At 44.0% G+C, this 15,741-nt stretch overlaps 1 protein-coding gene across 11 annotated transcripts in view; it reads left to right on the top strand.

Moving 5' to 3' along the window:
- The window catches only part of BCLAF3 (BCLAF1 and THRAP3 family member 3), an 87,180-nt gene that overhangs the window by 14,603 nt on the left and 56,836 nt on the right, over positions 1–15,741 (top strand). For all 11 annotated transcript variants that reach the window (XM_062183779.1, XM_062183777.1, XM_062183781.1 and 8 more), the window contains 2 exons: positions 8,364–8,436; positions 15,109–15,681. In XM_062183779.1, the coding sequence (XP_062039763.1) occupies positions 8,390–8,436; positions 15,109–15,681 (620 nt within the window). In that variant the 5' untranslated portion in view covers positions 8,364–8,389. The remainder of the gene's footprint in view (positions 1–8,363; positions 8,437–15,108; positions 15,682–15,741) is intronic.

Below are 15,741 nucleotides of genomic sequence, written 5' to 3' on the forward strand. Positions count from 1 at the left end.
CATATTGGATGCTATTGTCATAGGTGGTGGCTTAACCCTCTGTGCCACATCACTGGCCCCAACATTTTAATTTTGATGATGACCAATCTGTTTTTACTTTTGTTACTTGTGTTTTTGTTTTCATATCTTAGAAACTATTGCCTGATCCAGTGTCACAAAGATCATGTATCCTTATGTTTTTTTTTTTCTGAGTTTTGTAAATTTGGTTCTTACATTTAGGTCTTTTGTCCATTTTGAGTTAATTTTTGTAAGTGATGTGAGTTAGAGTCAAACCTTATTCTTTTTTTTTTTTTTTAAGATTTATTTATTTATTTGAAAGTCAGAGTCACACAGAGAAAGGAAAGGCAGAGAGAGAGAGAGAGATCTTCCATCCGATGGTTCACTCCCCAATTGGCTGCAACGGCTGGAACTGCCAATCTGAAGCCAGGAGCCAGGAGCTTCTTCCTGGTCTCCCACGTGGGTGCAGAGGCCCAAGGACTTGGGCCATCTTCTACTGCTTTCCCAGGCCATAGCAGAGAGCTGGATTGGAAGAGGAGCAGCTGGGACTAGAACCTGCGCCCTTTTGGGATGCCTGTGCTTCAGGCCAGGGCGTTAACCCGCTGAGCCACAGCACTGGCCCCAAACCTTATTCTTTTGCTTATGGATATCCAGTTGTCTCAGCATCATATGTTGATTCTTTTAGCTTCTTAATACCGGTGTATCATTCCTCCCCTCTCCAGTATCCTTTAAATCCACCTGTTGCCCACAGTAGTGGAGCTCTTTCTCTTTTTCCCTCTTCTCCTTTCCACTTTTTTCTCCCAGTTTTTGTTGCCTTTTTAAAAAAACTATTTAACAATAAATAATAATTTATATGTTAATCTTCACTCTCATCCTTATATGTTAGTGTCTTAGATGTACATATACATATTTCCCCTGCTCACCATCAGTGCTTTTGGTGATATTTCCCCAGTCATCATTTGGTTAGGTAAGGCTCATTCTCTAGTAGATTCTGCATTGAGAGCTATTAAGTGTAGAGTTTCCTACGTTCTTACATGTCAAAACTGTGGGGCAGGTGTTGTGGCACAGTGGGTTAAGCCACCTCTTGGGATGCCAGTATCCCTTATGAGAGGGCAAGCACCTCTGCTTCGGATTTAGCTCCCTGCTAATGTGTCTGAGAAGTAGCAGATGATGGCTTAAATATTTGAGTCCCTGCCACCCTCATGGGAGACCAGGATGGAGTTCTGACTCCTGGCTTCAGCCTGCCCAGCCCTGGCTTTGCAGGCATTTTGGGAATGAGCCACTGGATAGAAGATCTCTCTATCTCTATTTCTCCCCTTCTCTCTCTGTCACTCTGCCTTTCAAATAAATCATAAGTAAATAAATAAATTTTAAGAGAGAGAGAACTGGTTATCTGTTCCCTTGAGTTTTGAGGGATATCTTGGCTGATAGAAAATTTATGGGGGGCCGGCGCCGTGGCTCACTTGGTTGATCCTCTGCCTGCGGCACTGGCATCTCATATGGGCACTGGGTTCTAATCCCGGTTACTCCTCTTCCAGTCCGGCTCTCTGCTGTGGCCCGGAGGGCAGTGGAGGATGACCCAAGTGCTTGGGCCCCTGCACCACCCGCATGGGAGACCAAGAAGAGCACCTGGCTCCTGGCTTCGGATTGGCGTAGCTCTGGCCATGGCAGCCATTTTGGGGGTGAACCAACGGAAGGAAGACCTTTCTGTCTCTCTCTTTCACTGTCTAACTCTATCAAAAAAAAAAAAAAAAGAAAAAGAAAAAATTTTTGGTTGACAATTACTGTCATTTTATAAAGTACTGCTCTTTTACCTTGCTTTATATTTTGGTTTTGGAAAATATGATAATATGCTAGTGTAACTCTTGGATTTTAAAGCTACAGTATTTATTCTTTTTTTCCTAGAAGGCTTGATTATTTTATCTTTGAAATCAAGTCAGTTTTACTGGGCTTTGTTTTAAAGTTGATTGTCCTAGGTTAATTTTCATAGGTACCTGATAAGTTTTTTTTAATTATTTATTTGAAAGTCAGAGTTACAGAGAGGTAGAGACAGAGACAGAGACAGAGACAGAGAGAGAGAGAGAGAGAGAGAGAGGTCTTCCATCCACTGGTTCACTCCCCAATGGCCGCAATGGCTGGAGCTGTGCCAATCCGAAGCCAGGAGCTAGGCGCTTCTTCAGGGCCTCCCACATGGGTGCAGGGGCCCAAGGACTAGGGCCATCTTCTACTGCTTTCCCAGCCATAACAGGGAACTGGATTGGAAGTGGAGCAGCCAGGACTTGAACCAGTGCCCATATGGGATACTGGCGCTTCAGGCCAGGGCATTAACCCACTGTGCCACAGCACTGGCCCCCCGATAAGTTAAATGTATAGATTCAAGTATTTGAGATATTTTGCATTTCTGGAAGATTTTCTTGTATTATTATAGTTTAAATATCAACTCATTTCCATTGTTTGGTTTTTCTTCTTCAGGGACCAGACTAATATATATAATACTGTTTCTTTGCCTATCTTCTATTACTACTACTTTCTCTCTGAACTTTTATCTCCCTCCCTCCCCTTCCATTTTCTTCTCTCTCTCTCACCTCTCATGTCATTTTTATTGCTTCGTTGTTTTCCTGCTTTCCTTTGATGTCCTTCAATAAGCTTTCACTTGAGTTTATTGTCCCTTGGGCCTTGTAATTTATTCTTCACTTTTGAAATAATTCAGTATTTTTCTATTTCCCCTGAGTTCACTTTACATTTTCCCTTTCGTTTCTCCCTGTTTTTTTTTTCTTTTAGTTGTTAGTCTGTTTCCTGTTTTTAGTTTTTGAGTATATGGCTCAAGGTAGGTTTTTGTTTTAATCCTTAAATGCTTTTAAATACGTTTAATACTATTTGGTGTACAGTCTTATGGTTTTCTTCTGCTTCATAGTTTTTGGGGAGGAATTTTTCTCAGGTGAGAAACTCGCTTTTTCTACTTAGTTGTCAGCATGTGGGTACCACCAAATTTAAAATTTTTGTTAATCTTATGTGTATGAAATGGTATTTCATTATTTTATATCCCCTTTTCATAGTAGAGTCAAATATGTTTTTATAATGCTTGTTGAATGTTTGTGTTGCTTCTTTGAAAATTAAAAGATGGAGCTGCTATTTATTAAGATGAAGACAGACAGTAGGAGGAGCAGATTTGGACGGAGGTCAGGATTTTGCTGTTGGACATATTTATTGCCATTATTGAGCTGTTGGATATATAGGACTGAATTACAGAGGATAGGTAGTGGCTGGAGATAATAAATTTGAGGGTGGTTAGTTTATAGAGAGTATTAATAGCATGGAGACTGAATGAGAATCTGGACTAGGGAGAAAATGTTGACAGTGAGAAGTCCAAAGACTGAGGTCACTGTTTAGAGAAAGACTGGGTTCACTATTAAGGCCAGAGTGGTAAGGGAGAATGATGAGAAACCAGCAAAGGAAACAGAATGGTTACAGAGGTAGGAGGAAAACCAAGAAGGTATGTGTCCTGGAATCCAAATGAAGAAAGTGTTTTTAGGTGTGTCAGACACCACTGGTAGGTCAAGGAGAAGGAAGGAGGAGGAGAATAGAGCATAGAGTTTAGCAACTTTGTTGGTTTTTTTTTTTGTTTTTTGTTTTTTTTGTTTTTGTTTTTGTTTTTGACAGGCAGAGTGGATAGTGAGAGAGAGAGAGACAGAGAGAAAGGTCTTCCTTTTTGCCGTTGGTTCACCCTCCAATGGCCGGACGGCGCATCTCGCTGATCCGAAGCCAGGAGCCAGGTGCTTCTCCTGGTCTCCCATGCGGGTGCAGGGCCCAAGTACTTGGGCCATCCTCCACTGCCCTCCCGGGCCACAGCAGAGAGCTGGATTGGAAGAGGAGCAACCGGGACTAGTACCCAGCGCCCCAACTGGGACTAGAACCCGGGGTGCCAGCGCCGCAGGCAGAGGATTAGCCAAGTGAGCCAGGGCGCCGGCCAAAAAGGTTTTATTTAAAAGACAATTATAGACGGGGCCATCAAAGAAGGAGGTACCTTTCTCTGAAGGGAGGAGAGAACTTCCACTTTGACTATGACCCTGTCGGAATAAGATCGAAGTCGGCGAACTCAAAAGGCTTCCATAGCCTTGGCAACTCATGACTAGAGCCTAAGGAGATTACTGACACCATAAATAAGAGTGGCAAATTGTTAAGTCAACAACAAGAGTCACTGTGTACTTACTTCTCATGTGGGACCTGTCCTTAATGTGTTGTCCAATGTGAAGTAATGCTATAACTAGTATTGAAACAGTATTTTACACTTTGCGTTTCTGTGTGGGTGCAAACTGATGAAATCTTTATTTAATATATACTAAATTGATCTTCTGTATATAAAGATAATTGAAAATGAATCTTGATGTGAATGGAATGGGAAAGGGAGCGGGAGATGGGAGGGGTGTGAGTGGGAGGGAAATTATGGGGGGAGCCATTGTAACCCATAAACTGTACCTTGGAAGTTTATATTTACTAAATAAAAAAAAAAAGACAGTTATAGAGAGAAGTAGAGACAGAGAGGTCTTCCATCTGCTGATTCACCCCCCAAATGGCTGCAATAGCCAGAGCTGAGCTGATCCAAAGCTAGGAGCTAGGAGCTTCTTCCCAGTCTCCCATGTGTGTGCAGGGTCCCAAGGACTTGGGCCATCCTCCACTGCTTTCCCGGGTGCATTAGCAGGGAGCTGGATCTGAAGTGGAGCAGCTGGGATTTGAACTGGCACCCATATGGGATGCCAGCACTGTGGGCTGGAGCTTTAACCTGCTGTGCCACAGCACCAGTCTTGCAAACTTTTTAAAAAGCAGCTTTATTGAAATATGATTTACTGGTTTAAAGTATGCAATTCGGGGCAGGCATTGGGGTGCAGTGGGTTAAGCCACCACTTAGGATGACATCCAGGTGCCAGTTTGAGTCCTGGATATTCTGTTTCAATCCAGCTTTCTGCAAATTTGTCCTGGGATACATCAGATGATGGCTCAAGGGCTTGGGCCCCTGCCACCCACATGGGAGACTCTGATGGAGTGTCAGGCTCTGGGCTTCAGCCTGGACAAGCCCCGGCCTGTTGCAGTCATCTGGGGACTAAACCTGTGGATGAAGTGCATGCTCTTGTTCTCTCTCTCTCTCTCTCTCTCTCTCTCTCTCTCTGCTTTTCAAGTAGATGAAAATAAGTTTTTTTTAAATATGCAATTATTCAGTGATATATTTGCAGATTTGTGCAACAATCTCTGGAATATCTGGTCACATTTTAGAACATTTTTAATCACCCTAAAGCTAGTTTTTTATGGCTTTGATATATAATTTATGTGCAATAAAATTCACCTATTTTTGAACGAATAGTTTGAATTTGTTTTAAAATTTTATTTATTTATTTGAGAGTCAGAGTTACAGAGAGGAAGAGACTGACAGGAAGGTCTTCTGTCCACTGATTCACTTCCTAAATGGCTGCAACGGCTGGAGCTGGGCTGACCCAAAATCAGGAGATAGGAGCTTCTTGTGGTCTCCCTTGTGGGCTCAGGGGCCCAAGCACTTCGGACATCTTCCACTGCTTTCCCAAGCCATCAGCAGAGAGCTAGATTGGAAAAGGAGCAGCTGGAACATGAACTGGTGCCCATATGGGATGCCAGCACCACAGGCAGAGGCTTAGCCTACTACACCACAGCACTAGCCCCAATAGTTTGAATTTTAATAGAGCTAACTTTAATGGTAGCTAAAGGAAAATATTCTTAGTAAGACTTCTATCTCATGTAATAAGTCTCACTCGTGAACATGTTTTCCCAAGTGATTTCCCTTAAATTTTCCCTTAAATCACTGATTCTTAGGCTGGCGCTGTGGCGCAGCAGGTTAGAGCCCCAGCCTGCAGCGACAGCATCCCATATGGGCACTGGTTCGAGTCCTGGCTGCTTCTCTTCAGATTCAGCTCTCTGCTGATGGCCTGGGAAAGCAGTAGAAGATGGCCCAAGTCCTTGGGCCCCTGCACCTGTGTGGGAGACCTAGAGAAAGCTCCTGGCTCCTGGCTTTGGATCAGCTCATCTCTGGTCATTGCAGTCATTTGGGGGTTGAACAGGTGGAATGGAAGACCTCTCTCTCTGTCCTCTGTCCTCTCTCCTCTCTCCTCTCTCTGTGTAACTCTGACTTTCAAATAAATAAAAAATAAAATAATTTTAAAAAGTCAGTGATTCTGTAGTCCCTGCACCAGCAGCATCCACATCGCCTGGGAACTTGATAAGTGGGGCTCACTCCAGGAATAGGGCCCACCAAGCTGTGGTTCAGTGAGCCCTCCAGGTTATTTTAATGCACATTCAAGTTTAAGAACCACTATTCTAAGGTATATTCCTGCATGGACTTGCTGGGCTGTGGGATTTGGGTGTGTTCAACTTTTTTTGGGTATTACCATACAGCTTCCAAACCGGTTAGACTCATTAATATTCACCAGCAATATATGAGACTTGTTATTTGTCCATGTCTTTGCCAACACTATGGAATTTGCAACTTACTTTTTTTTCTTTTGGTTAATCTGGGGAGTTTGAAAATGGCTGTGACTTTAATTTGCATTTTCCCTAGTAGTAATAAGGTTGAATATCTCATATACTCATAAGTCATGTGAGTTTTTTGTTCTGTGATGCACTATTTGGAGTCTTTTGCCTTCTGAACTAACTATAATTATGTAAATAAGTGTTCAGTGTGTTGAAATAATTTCAGAATAAACCCAGAATTCCCAAGGGTGATAAGGACCGAAGGTCTTGAGCCATCATCTGCTGCTTCCCAATGGTGCACATTAGCAGGAAGCTGGATCTGAAGTGGAAAAGCCAGGTATTGAATCAGGCACTCTGAAACAGGATGTATGCATCCTAAGCAGCAACTTAACCACTGTGCCAAATGCCAATTCCTATTCCAAATCATTTTGACAATGGTTCTGTGAAGTGTACATGTGTACATGGTGGGAGTTGGGAAGGTGGTACTACTGTGTTCAAGTACAGTAATTCTGGGTAATTTCTTCCTCGTTTTAAAATATTTATTTAGGGGCTGGCGCTATGGCATAGCGGGTAAGGCAGCTGCCTTGCGGTGCCAGAATCCCATATGGGCACCGGTTTGAGGCCTGGCTGCTCCACTTCCAATCCAGCTTTCTGCTATGGCCTGAGAAAGCAGTAGAAGATGGCCCAAGTTCTTGGGCCCCTGCACTCACATGGGAGACCTGGAAGAAGCTCCTGGTTCTTGGCTTCGGATCTGCACAGCTCTGCAGCCGTTGTGGCCAATTGGGGAGTGAACCAGCAGATGGAAGATCTTTCTCTCTCTCTCTCTCCCTCTCCCTCCCTCCCTCCCTCCCTCCCTCTCTCTTTCTCTCTCTGCCTCTCCTTCTCTCTCTGTGTAACTCTACCTTTCAAATAGATAAATTAATATTTTTAAAAAACACTTATTTAGCAGTTGGTATATGCCAAGCTCTTTTCATGATTTTACTCAGAGATCATCAAACTACTATGCATTTGGCCTACTGTCTAATTTTGTATGGCCTTTGAGCTAAAAATGGTTTCTACTTTCTTATTTTCAAAAATTAATTTTAGAGGCCGGCGCTGTGGCGTAGTGGGTTAAGCTGCCACCTGCAGTGCCGGCATCCCATATGGGCACCAGTTCAAGACCTGGCTGCTCTACTTCTGATCCAGCTCTCTGCTATGGCCTGGGAAAGCAGCAGAAGATGGCCCAAATCCTTGGGCCCCTGTACCCACATGGGAGACCAATAAGAGGATCCTGGCTTCTAGCTTCAGATTGGTCAGCTCTGGCCGTTACGGCCAACTGGGGAGTGAACCAGCGGGTGGAAGACCTCTCTCTCTCTGCCTCTCCTTCTTTCTTTGTGTAACTCTGACTTTCAAATAAATAAATCTTTTGAAAATTAATTTTAACAACATCTATTTATCCCCAATATCCAAAATATCATTTCAACATGTAATAAATATTAAAATATTTTAATAAATTATTTTGCTTTTTTGCTGTTTGGAATCTAATATATATCTTAGAGTACATCTCATTGTGGTGAATTCACATCTTTACATTTTTAAGGAATTTTTTTCAAGAGACAAGTGTGGCAGAGACCTTATATAGCCTACAAAGCCTAAAATAGTTACTATCTAGGCCTTTACAGAAAACATTTGCTAATCCCGGTTTTAACTCATTTTATCCCGATAACATTCCAATAAGATTTGTGGTAGTTTTTTCTTCTCAATATTACAGAAAAGGAAATCGAAGCAGAGAGGGATTAAGTAGTTTTTTCTTGGAGACATTCACTGTGTTTTAGAACAGGCTGCAGCCTCTTTCTATACACATGCTAATGCTATGTTTCTTTGCATTGTGAAAGGTGGATTGTGGTTTATATGTCAAAGGATGGTGCGGTCACGATCTCGATCTCGATCCCCCAGGTGGAACAACAGGTGAGTAGTTCTTAGTTTAGCTGAGTGAGCCCTGGATCCCATGGAATGTGGAGCAACTTTGAAATTTACCAGTACTGATCAAAAGAAAACCCATTTTAATAAGCTTGCAGGACCTGATTATTCACAGTAGGTGTCTTATCATGCTGGAGGTCCTATTTCTAGATTCTAGTAACTGACAGCTTTAATTGTGCCTGGGAGCTAGAATTAATCTGTAATTTTAAAAAATGAAATGGCCACAGCAAGAGAAAATGAGAAACATCTTTGAGGGTATTATGTTTTACAAATTAGTGATTTAGAGCTCTTCAGTGTATACTTCATTGTATATTTTATAATCAATATGTTTGAAAAAGTTTGAAATTAAAAAATAGGATGTTTCCTCTTTCTTCTTCATGTCAAAATAATAGTTTCCAATAGCTCAATTTTAATTCAACTCTACTTTTTCCTGTTTGGTAGTTATCAATAGTATATATAATTAGATTGGAACAGTTCGATCAGCCTTTATTGTATATCTGCTACTTTTCATGTTAATTCACATAAAACTTAGCCGTTGTATTCATTTTGGTTATACAATGAGTAGTCACTCATTTTTTCAACACTTTTCATTTTGTGTACCAGTCAGAACAGGCAGGTTCTAGGGCTACAAAGGCGAATGTGTTATCTTCAGTAGCCTCAACAAGCATGCAGGCTGGCTTGGGAGACTGACCCTGTAGCCAGCTGTGATATAGTGGCAAATGGGCTGGGCTATGGATTAGGACAAAATATTATGGATCTTCAAGGAGGGAATAATTGTGCTTTTGTCGGGGGAATAGGGAGATACTAAGAAAGTCTTCGAAGAAGAGATTTTTAAAATATAGATGAGCATATAAGGTTGGATTGAATTTTTAAACACAGAGTGGGTGAAGAAAGTATTCTAGTTAACAGTGAAAAGGAGCAAAGGCACAGGGCTAGAATATGACCAGCATGTTCTAGGACTTTAAAGGACCATAACTGGGGCTGGCATTATGGTGCAGCAGGTTGAACTGCCATCTGTGAGGCCTGCATACCATATGAGCACCAGTTCAAATCCTGGCTGCTCCACTTCCAATCCAGCTCCCTGCTAATATCCCTGAGAAACCAGTGTCAGATGGCACAAGTACTTTGGCCCCTGCACCCAAGGGGGAGAGCTGGATGGAGTTCCAGGCTCCTGGCTTCAGCTTGGCCCAGTCCCGGCCATTGTGGCTATTTGAGGAGTGAACCAGCGAATGGAAGCTCACTCTCTTTCACTCTCTGTCTTTCCTTCTCTCTCTAACTCTAACTCTGCCTTTCAAATAATTAAATAAATCTTTTTTAAAAAAGACCATAATTACACACAAAGCATAACACAATTTTCCTGTTAATGCATGTAAACTTAGCCATCATATTTGTTCATTTTGGTTATGCAATGACTAATCAGTGATTTATTCAGCAATTTTCATTTTGTAATTCACAACACCAAATTGGAATGGGGAGGAGCTTCAGAAAAAAAAGGGGATGAAGCAAATGATTTTAATGTTGAAGGTATCATAGAGGATGTTTTGTTTTGTCCTTTTGTGTTAGCTTCTGATGAGGGGCACTAGCCATCCTGCCAAGCTTAGTCCTTGGTTTCTGGATTCTTCCTCAGGTTTCTTTGTCAGGAACCACGATTTACTGTAATTTTCAAGCTAACATACCTACCTGCCACAGGGTGCTCCTGGTCAGAGATAAAGGCCTTTTTACTCATAGTGCAGCAGACAGCTAAGCTTCATGTTCCTGTAGTTGCCTTTATCCTCCATGTCTCCTGAGGGCAGGTTGTGCAGGTGGTTGGTGGGTGGGTCTTGCAAAGCAGTGAGCTTATGACACATGCAGGGACTTATGACATAGCTGAGGGACTTCAGTCCCCTATCAGAAAACTGGCCTAACCTTTACCTTGGAGGACACAATATCCTTTATTATCTTAGACTTTGGCCTTCTTCCCTGAGGGAGACTATCTCTGTATTCCAAGACTGTTTACCTTGGAACAACAGCTGTCAATGTGTTGTCTCACAAGGCTTGTGAACTTACCTCCCAACAGACCCCTTGGGTCTCTTTTGTCTGTAGAACTGAAAATTATAGAAAACATCCCCAGCAACCTTCATCAGAAGAAAGGGGCACTATACAGTAAAACATATGTTATGAAATATAATAGCAAAGCAGTTTTCTTTTTTTTTTTTTTTTGGACAGGCAGAGTGGATAGTGAGAGAGAGACAGAGAGAAAGGTCTTCCTTTTTGCCGTCGGTTCACCCTCCAATGGCCGCTACTGCCGGCGCATCATGCTGATCTGAAGCCAGGAGCCAGGCGCTTCTCCCGGTCTCCCATGCAGGTGCAGGGCCCAAGGACTTGAGCCATCCTCCACTGCACTCCCAGGCCACAGCAGAGAGCTGGCCTGGAAGAGGGGCAACCGGGATAGAATCCGGCGCCCCCACCGGGACTAGAACCCGGTGTGCCGGCGCTGCAAGGCGGAGGATTAGCCTGTTAAGCCACGGCGCCAGCCAGCAAAGCAGTTTTTAATATGCAGTAAGGATTAAAGTAAGTTATTGAGTATTTCACCAGTCTAGGAGACCTCTGCCTACCAGCTTTTCTCCTGCAGTGAAAGAGATAAAATTCTTGCAGGAATTCTTCCAGCTCAGAGGCTCCATTGATAAAGTGTAGCTAGCTGTGTGGCAGAGGTTCTGCTTTAGCTAAATAATGCTTGCTAGTATGTCTGATGTGGTAACTCCAGGGGGCAATATTGCCAAATTCACTATCTATCTATCTATCTTAGTAGGTACACGAGGAAAATAGATCTGCCTCCATCCTGTGGGAAAGACACCAGCTTGTCATCGAAAGGAAAGGAATTTACCCAAGGTTGCCGCAACAACCTGGCAGCTTCTGAGATGGGGCAGTAACAAAGGCAGCAAGGACACCTTCCTCACAGATTACAAGACATTCAGCCCTCAGGAAGGAGGTCAGATAGGTGAAAGTGTCACTAGAGCAAAGCCGAGGAACCTATAGGGTTCTTGGGGTTCTTGTCTTCAGACAAGAAAGAATGCAGGCATGAGACCAAGAGCAAAGTGATAAGGTATTATTGGGGATAGGGCATCCATTAGAATGGAAGGGACAGAATGCCCAGCCACTGGGACTGGGGGAGACAGAGGTTACATGGTTGAATGCGGGGAGCTCAGCTGAGAGGCAGGGGCCAGGGCAGAGGTAGAGAGCTGGGCGCGTAGTCTGTTTGGACTACCTAGGCTTTTAAACTTTTAAAAGATTTTATTTTATTTATTTGAAAGACTGAGTTACAGAGAGTGGTAGAGACAGAGGTCTTCCATCCGCTGGTTCACTCCCCAGGTGGCTGCAACAGCTGGAGCTGTGCCAATCTGAAGCCAGGAGCCAGGAGCTTCTTCCAGTTCTCCTACATGGGTACAGAGGCCCAAGGACTTGGGCCATCTTCTACTGCTATCCCAGGCCATAGCAGAGAGCTGAATTGGAAGAAGAGCAGCTGGGACTAGAACCGGCACCCATATGGGGTGCCGGCACTTCAGGCCAGGGCTTTAACCCACTGCATCACAGCACTGGCTCCTCTCCCTAGGTTTTTAATGGAGCCTGTTTACCCACCTCCCCCTCTCCTCCAGGACGAAGCATGGGGAGTTTGTTGGGTGAAATTTAGCAAATTCCTCCCCAGAGTTGCTGTACCAGGCAGAGTAGAGGGGCTTCCCTTAGGGAAGGTTTTATTGCCTCATGTTATCAGGACAGGTAACCCATTTGGTCCTGAGGAGAGAGAATTGTCCTGGGAGCTTTCCTTGGGAGAAGGGCTGGGACCACCTGGAAGGTTATCAGAGTCTGAACAGGACTTTGAAATGCAAAATGTTAGGCTTTGGGAGCTTCCGCAGTAGGTGAGGAAGCTACAGGCCTTTCTCACACACACATAGGCTAAATTTCTCACTTTCTACCTAACAAAAGGTCCTCAGGTGCAAAATTGAACTTTCTTATGTTCCAGGTACTGGTGCTTCTTATCCTTAATTTTAAGTCTGGGCAGTCCAAACTGGTTGCCCTGGATACAGGAGCCTCTCTTTTCAGTTGGAGTAGAAGGTTTAATGTTGTCACTGCTGAAGTATTGGAGAAGGTAGTTGCAGAGGGATGTACTGTCCCTGAAGAGTGTTACAGCTGCATTAAAGCACATCTTTATCAAAGTTGAAAGTTTTGTTTTGTTTGTTTTTTGACAGGCAGAGTTAGACAGTGAGAGAGAGAGAGACAGAGAGAAAGGTTTTCCTTCCATTGGTTCACCCCCCAAATTTCTGCTATGGCCAGCGTGCTGCGCTGATCTGAAGCCAGGAACCAGGTGCTTCTCCTGGTCTCCCATGTGGGTGCAGGGCCCAAACACTTGGGCCATCCTCCACTGCCTTCTTGGGCCATAGCAGAAAGCTGGACTGGAAGAGGAGCAACCGGGGCAGAATCTGGCGCCCCAACCGGGACTAGAACCTGGGGTGCTGGCGCCGCAGGCAGAGGATTAGCCAAGTGAACTGCGGCACCAGCTGAAAATTCTGTTTTAACAACATAGCTTCCCATCTATTTTCAAGGGAAAAGGCCTGGGAAAGAAAAGCAGCTTACCTGCATTAGAAGTGTTACCAGCGAATGCTAGGGTTCTTGTCTTTGCACAAGAAAGAATTCTGGCGTGAGACAGAGAGTAGTAGAAAGTAAAATAGCAAGGTTTATTAGGGAAGGGACATCGGTAAGAATGGACAGGCGCCTCTCCAGACAGAACCTGAGAGAGAGTGCCCAGTCGCTCAGTCTGGGGGAGAGGGGGGTTACATAGAGAGTACACCTGGCCAGGCCAGGCGGGCGGCTCAGCATAAAGGCAGAAGACTGAGCGCGCAGTCTGGTTGGGGCCGGGGGTTTTTAAGGGGATGTGTCTTGCCTTCCCATATCTGCTCCTCTTGGAACAAAGGACTTCTTGGATGTAAATACTAAAAACTATCTGAGTTTTCCCCCTGAAGTTATCAGACAGGAGGAAGCCTGGCTGGCGCCGCCCTGGGTTAGAGGAAGGGTGAGCAAGACCCCCTGGAGGATCAGGATCTGGAGCAGGATATTTGAAATGCAGATAACAAGCAGAAGGGGCAGGGACCCCCCCCCCCCCCCCCCGGCAGGTTATCCGGTAGAAGGAGTGGGGCAGGATGCAAATACTGGGCTGCCCCTGAAACGTTATCGGGATTACTTTGAGATGCAGATGCTGGACCTAAATGTCTACTCTTTAGGCCTTTGTCACACACACATAAGCTCATATCTGACTTCCTACCTAACAGAAGTATTTATGGGGGCCGGTGCTATGGCACACTAGGTTAATCCTCCACCTGCGGCGCCGGCATCCCATATGGGCTCCAGGTTCTAGTCCCGGCTGCTCCTCTTCCAGTCCAGCTCTCTGCTGTGGCCTGGGATAGCAGTGGAGGATGGCCCAACTGCTTGGGCCCTTGCACCCACATGGGAGACCAGGAAGAAACTCCTGGCTCCTGGCTTCAGATCGGCATAGCTCTGGCCGTTGTGGCCATTTGGAGAGTGAGCCAACGGAAGGAAGACCTTTCTCACTGTCTATAAACTCTACCTGTCAAATAAATTAAAAAAAAGGAAAAAAAAAGAAGTATTAATGGAAGAACTAAGCATGCGATTCAGATCTTAAGAGCCTCTTCTCTCCTTTCCTTTTCCCTGTTAAATGGACATGTGTATTTTTGAAATCTTTTTTTTTTTTTTTATTTTAAAGATCTATTTATTTATTTATTTGAAAGGCAGAGTTACAGAGAGGCAGAGGCAGAGAGAGAGAGAGGTCTTCCATCCATTGACTCACTCCCCAAATGGCCACAACGGCTGGAGCAGAGCTGATCCAAAGCCAGGAGCCAGGAGCTTCCTCTGGGTCTCCCACACGGGTGCAGGGGCCCAAGGACTTGGGGCCATCTTTTACTGTTTTCCCAGGCCATAGTAGAGAGCTGCTGGATCGGAAGTGGAGCAGCTGGGCCTCAAACCAGTGCCCATATGGAATCCTGGCACTGCAGGTGGTGGCCTCACCTGCTAGACCACAGCGTGGGCCCCTGTTTTTGACTTCTTAATGTAGCCTTCACAGAGAGACTAGATAATCAGTTGGAAACAGTATGGGATCAGTCTTGAGTCTGAGTTTGGGTTTAGCATCAGTAAGTCAAAACATAATTTATTTCAGAGGGCATATTCAGTTTCTTAGATACTTTCCTACACATTTATTTGTGTGAATCTACCCATTCTACTTACTTCTTACCTCACTGTTGAACCCAATATAAGGTTTTGCTGACTGGCCCTTTGAAGTTACTGCATTATCTCCTCTTGCTGGGACTTTGCTGTCATCAGTCTTCCAAAATAGATACTGCTGTTTACCTAAGCTGGTCTTGCCTCAGTAGGAGGGGCAAGATACACACTTGGAATACACTAGTTCAAATGGAAAGAATTTGCTTGTTGAATTAGGCGGTACTGTACTCAGATCTCTAAGTGTGAATTCACAATGTAGACACAGCAAATTGATGAATTCAGTTTGAGTAGGAAATGCAGTGGAATTTTAGGAAAAGCAAATGTTTTGAGTAGGTAATAGTAAGACAAACTCGGTTTATTGTCTTTAAATGAACTTTTTTGTGTTCATTTACATAGGTCTTTATCACCAATACCCAGAGATTCTGAACAATACAAGCAGAAGTATTCTCATGGGCATTATGGCTGTGAATATAGGAAGGATCCAAAAAGACTCACCGAATGGAGAATGGACATTGAGAAACATGAGCAGTGTAAACCAAGAATTTCCCCTCGTGGAAATATACATTACAGATTTTATGAACATAGGTCACCTTCCCCAAACATAAGAAGAAACTTTTTAGAGAGTTGTTATACACAAAAGCCTCACCGAGTGTATTCACCTGGAAGAGGGAGCAGTGACAGAAGATCTCAGTACATGCCCAAGTATTCAGAGTGTGTACCCTACAAAGAGTATGAAAGGAATTTTTATCCCCAGGAAGTGCAAGGAAGGTATATGTCTGATGACTACAGAGTTAGAGGAATTGAGAAAGTAGGGAAACCACCTCAGAGGTCAATGGTAGATTCTTTTAGATTTGAAGGAAAGTGGCATGAAGATGAGTTGAGGTATCAGAGAATACAAGAAGAAAACTATTCCCAGTCACCTCGAAGAGGCTTTGAAGACTTTGACACAAGGAGCTCTTTTCAGAAGAGGTATAAGAAAACATTAAACCTGGGTAATTTGGTATAAAGCCTCCAGTGAAAGTCTCTTTA

This window comes from Lepus europaeus, chromosome X (assembly GCF_033115175.1).
Source record: "Lepus europaeus isolate LE1 chromosome X, mLepTim1.pri, whole genome shotgun sequence".
Lineage (NCBI taxonomy): Eukaryota > Metazoa > Chordata > Mammalia > Lagomorpha > Leporidae > Lepus > Lepus europaeus.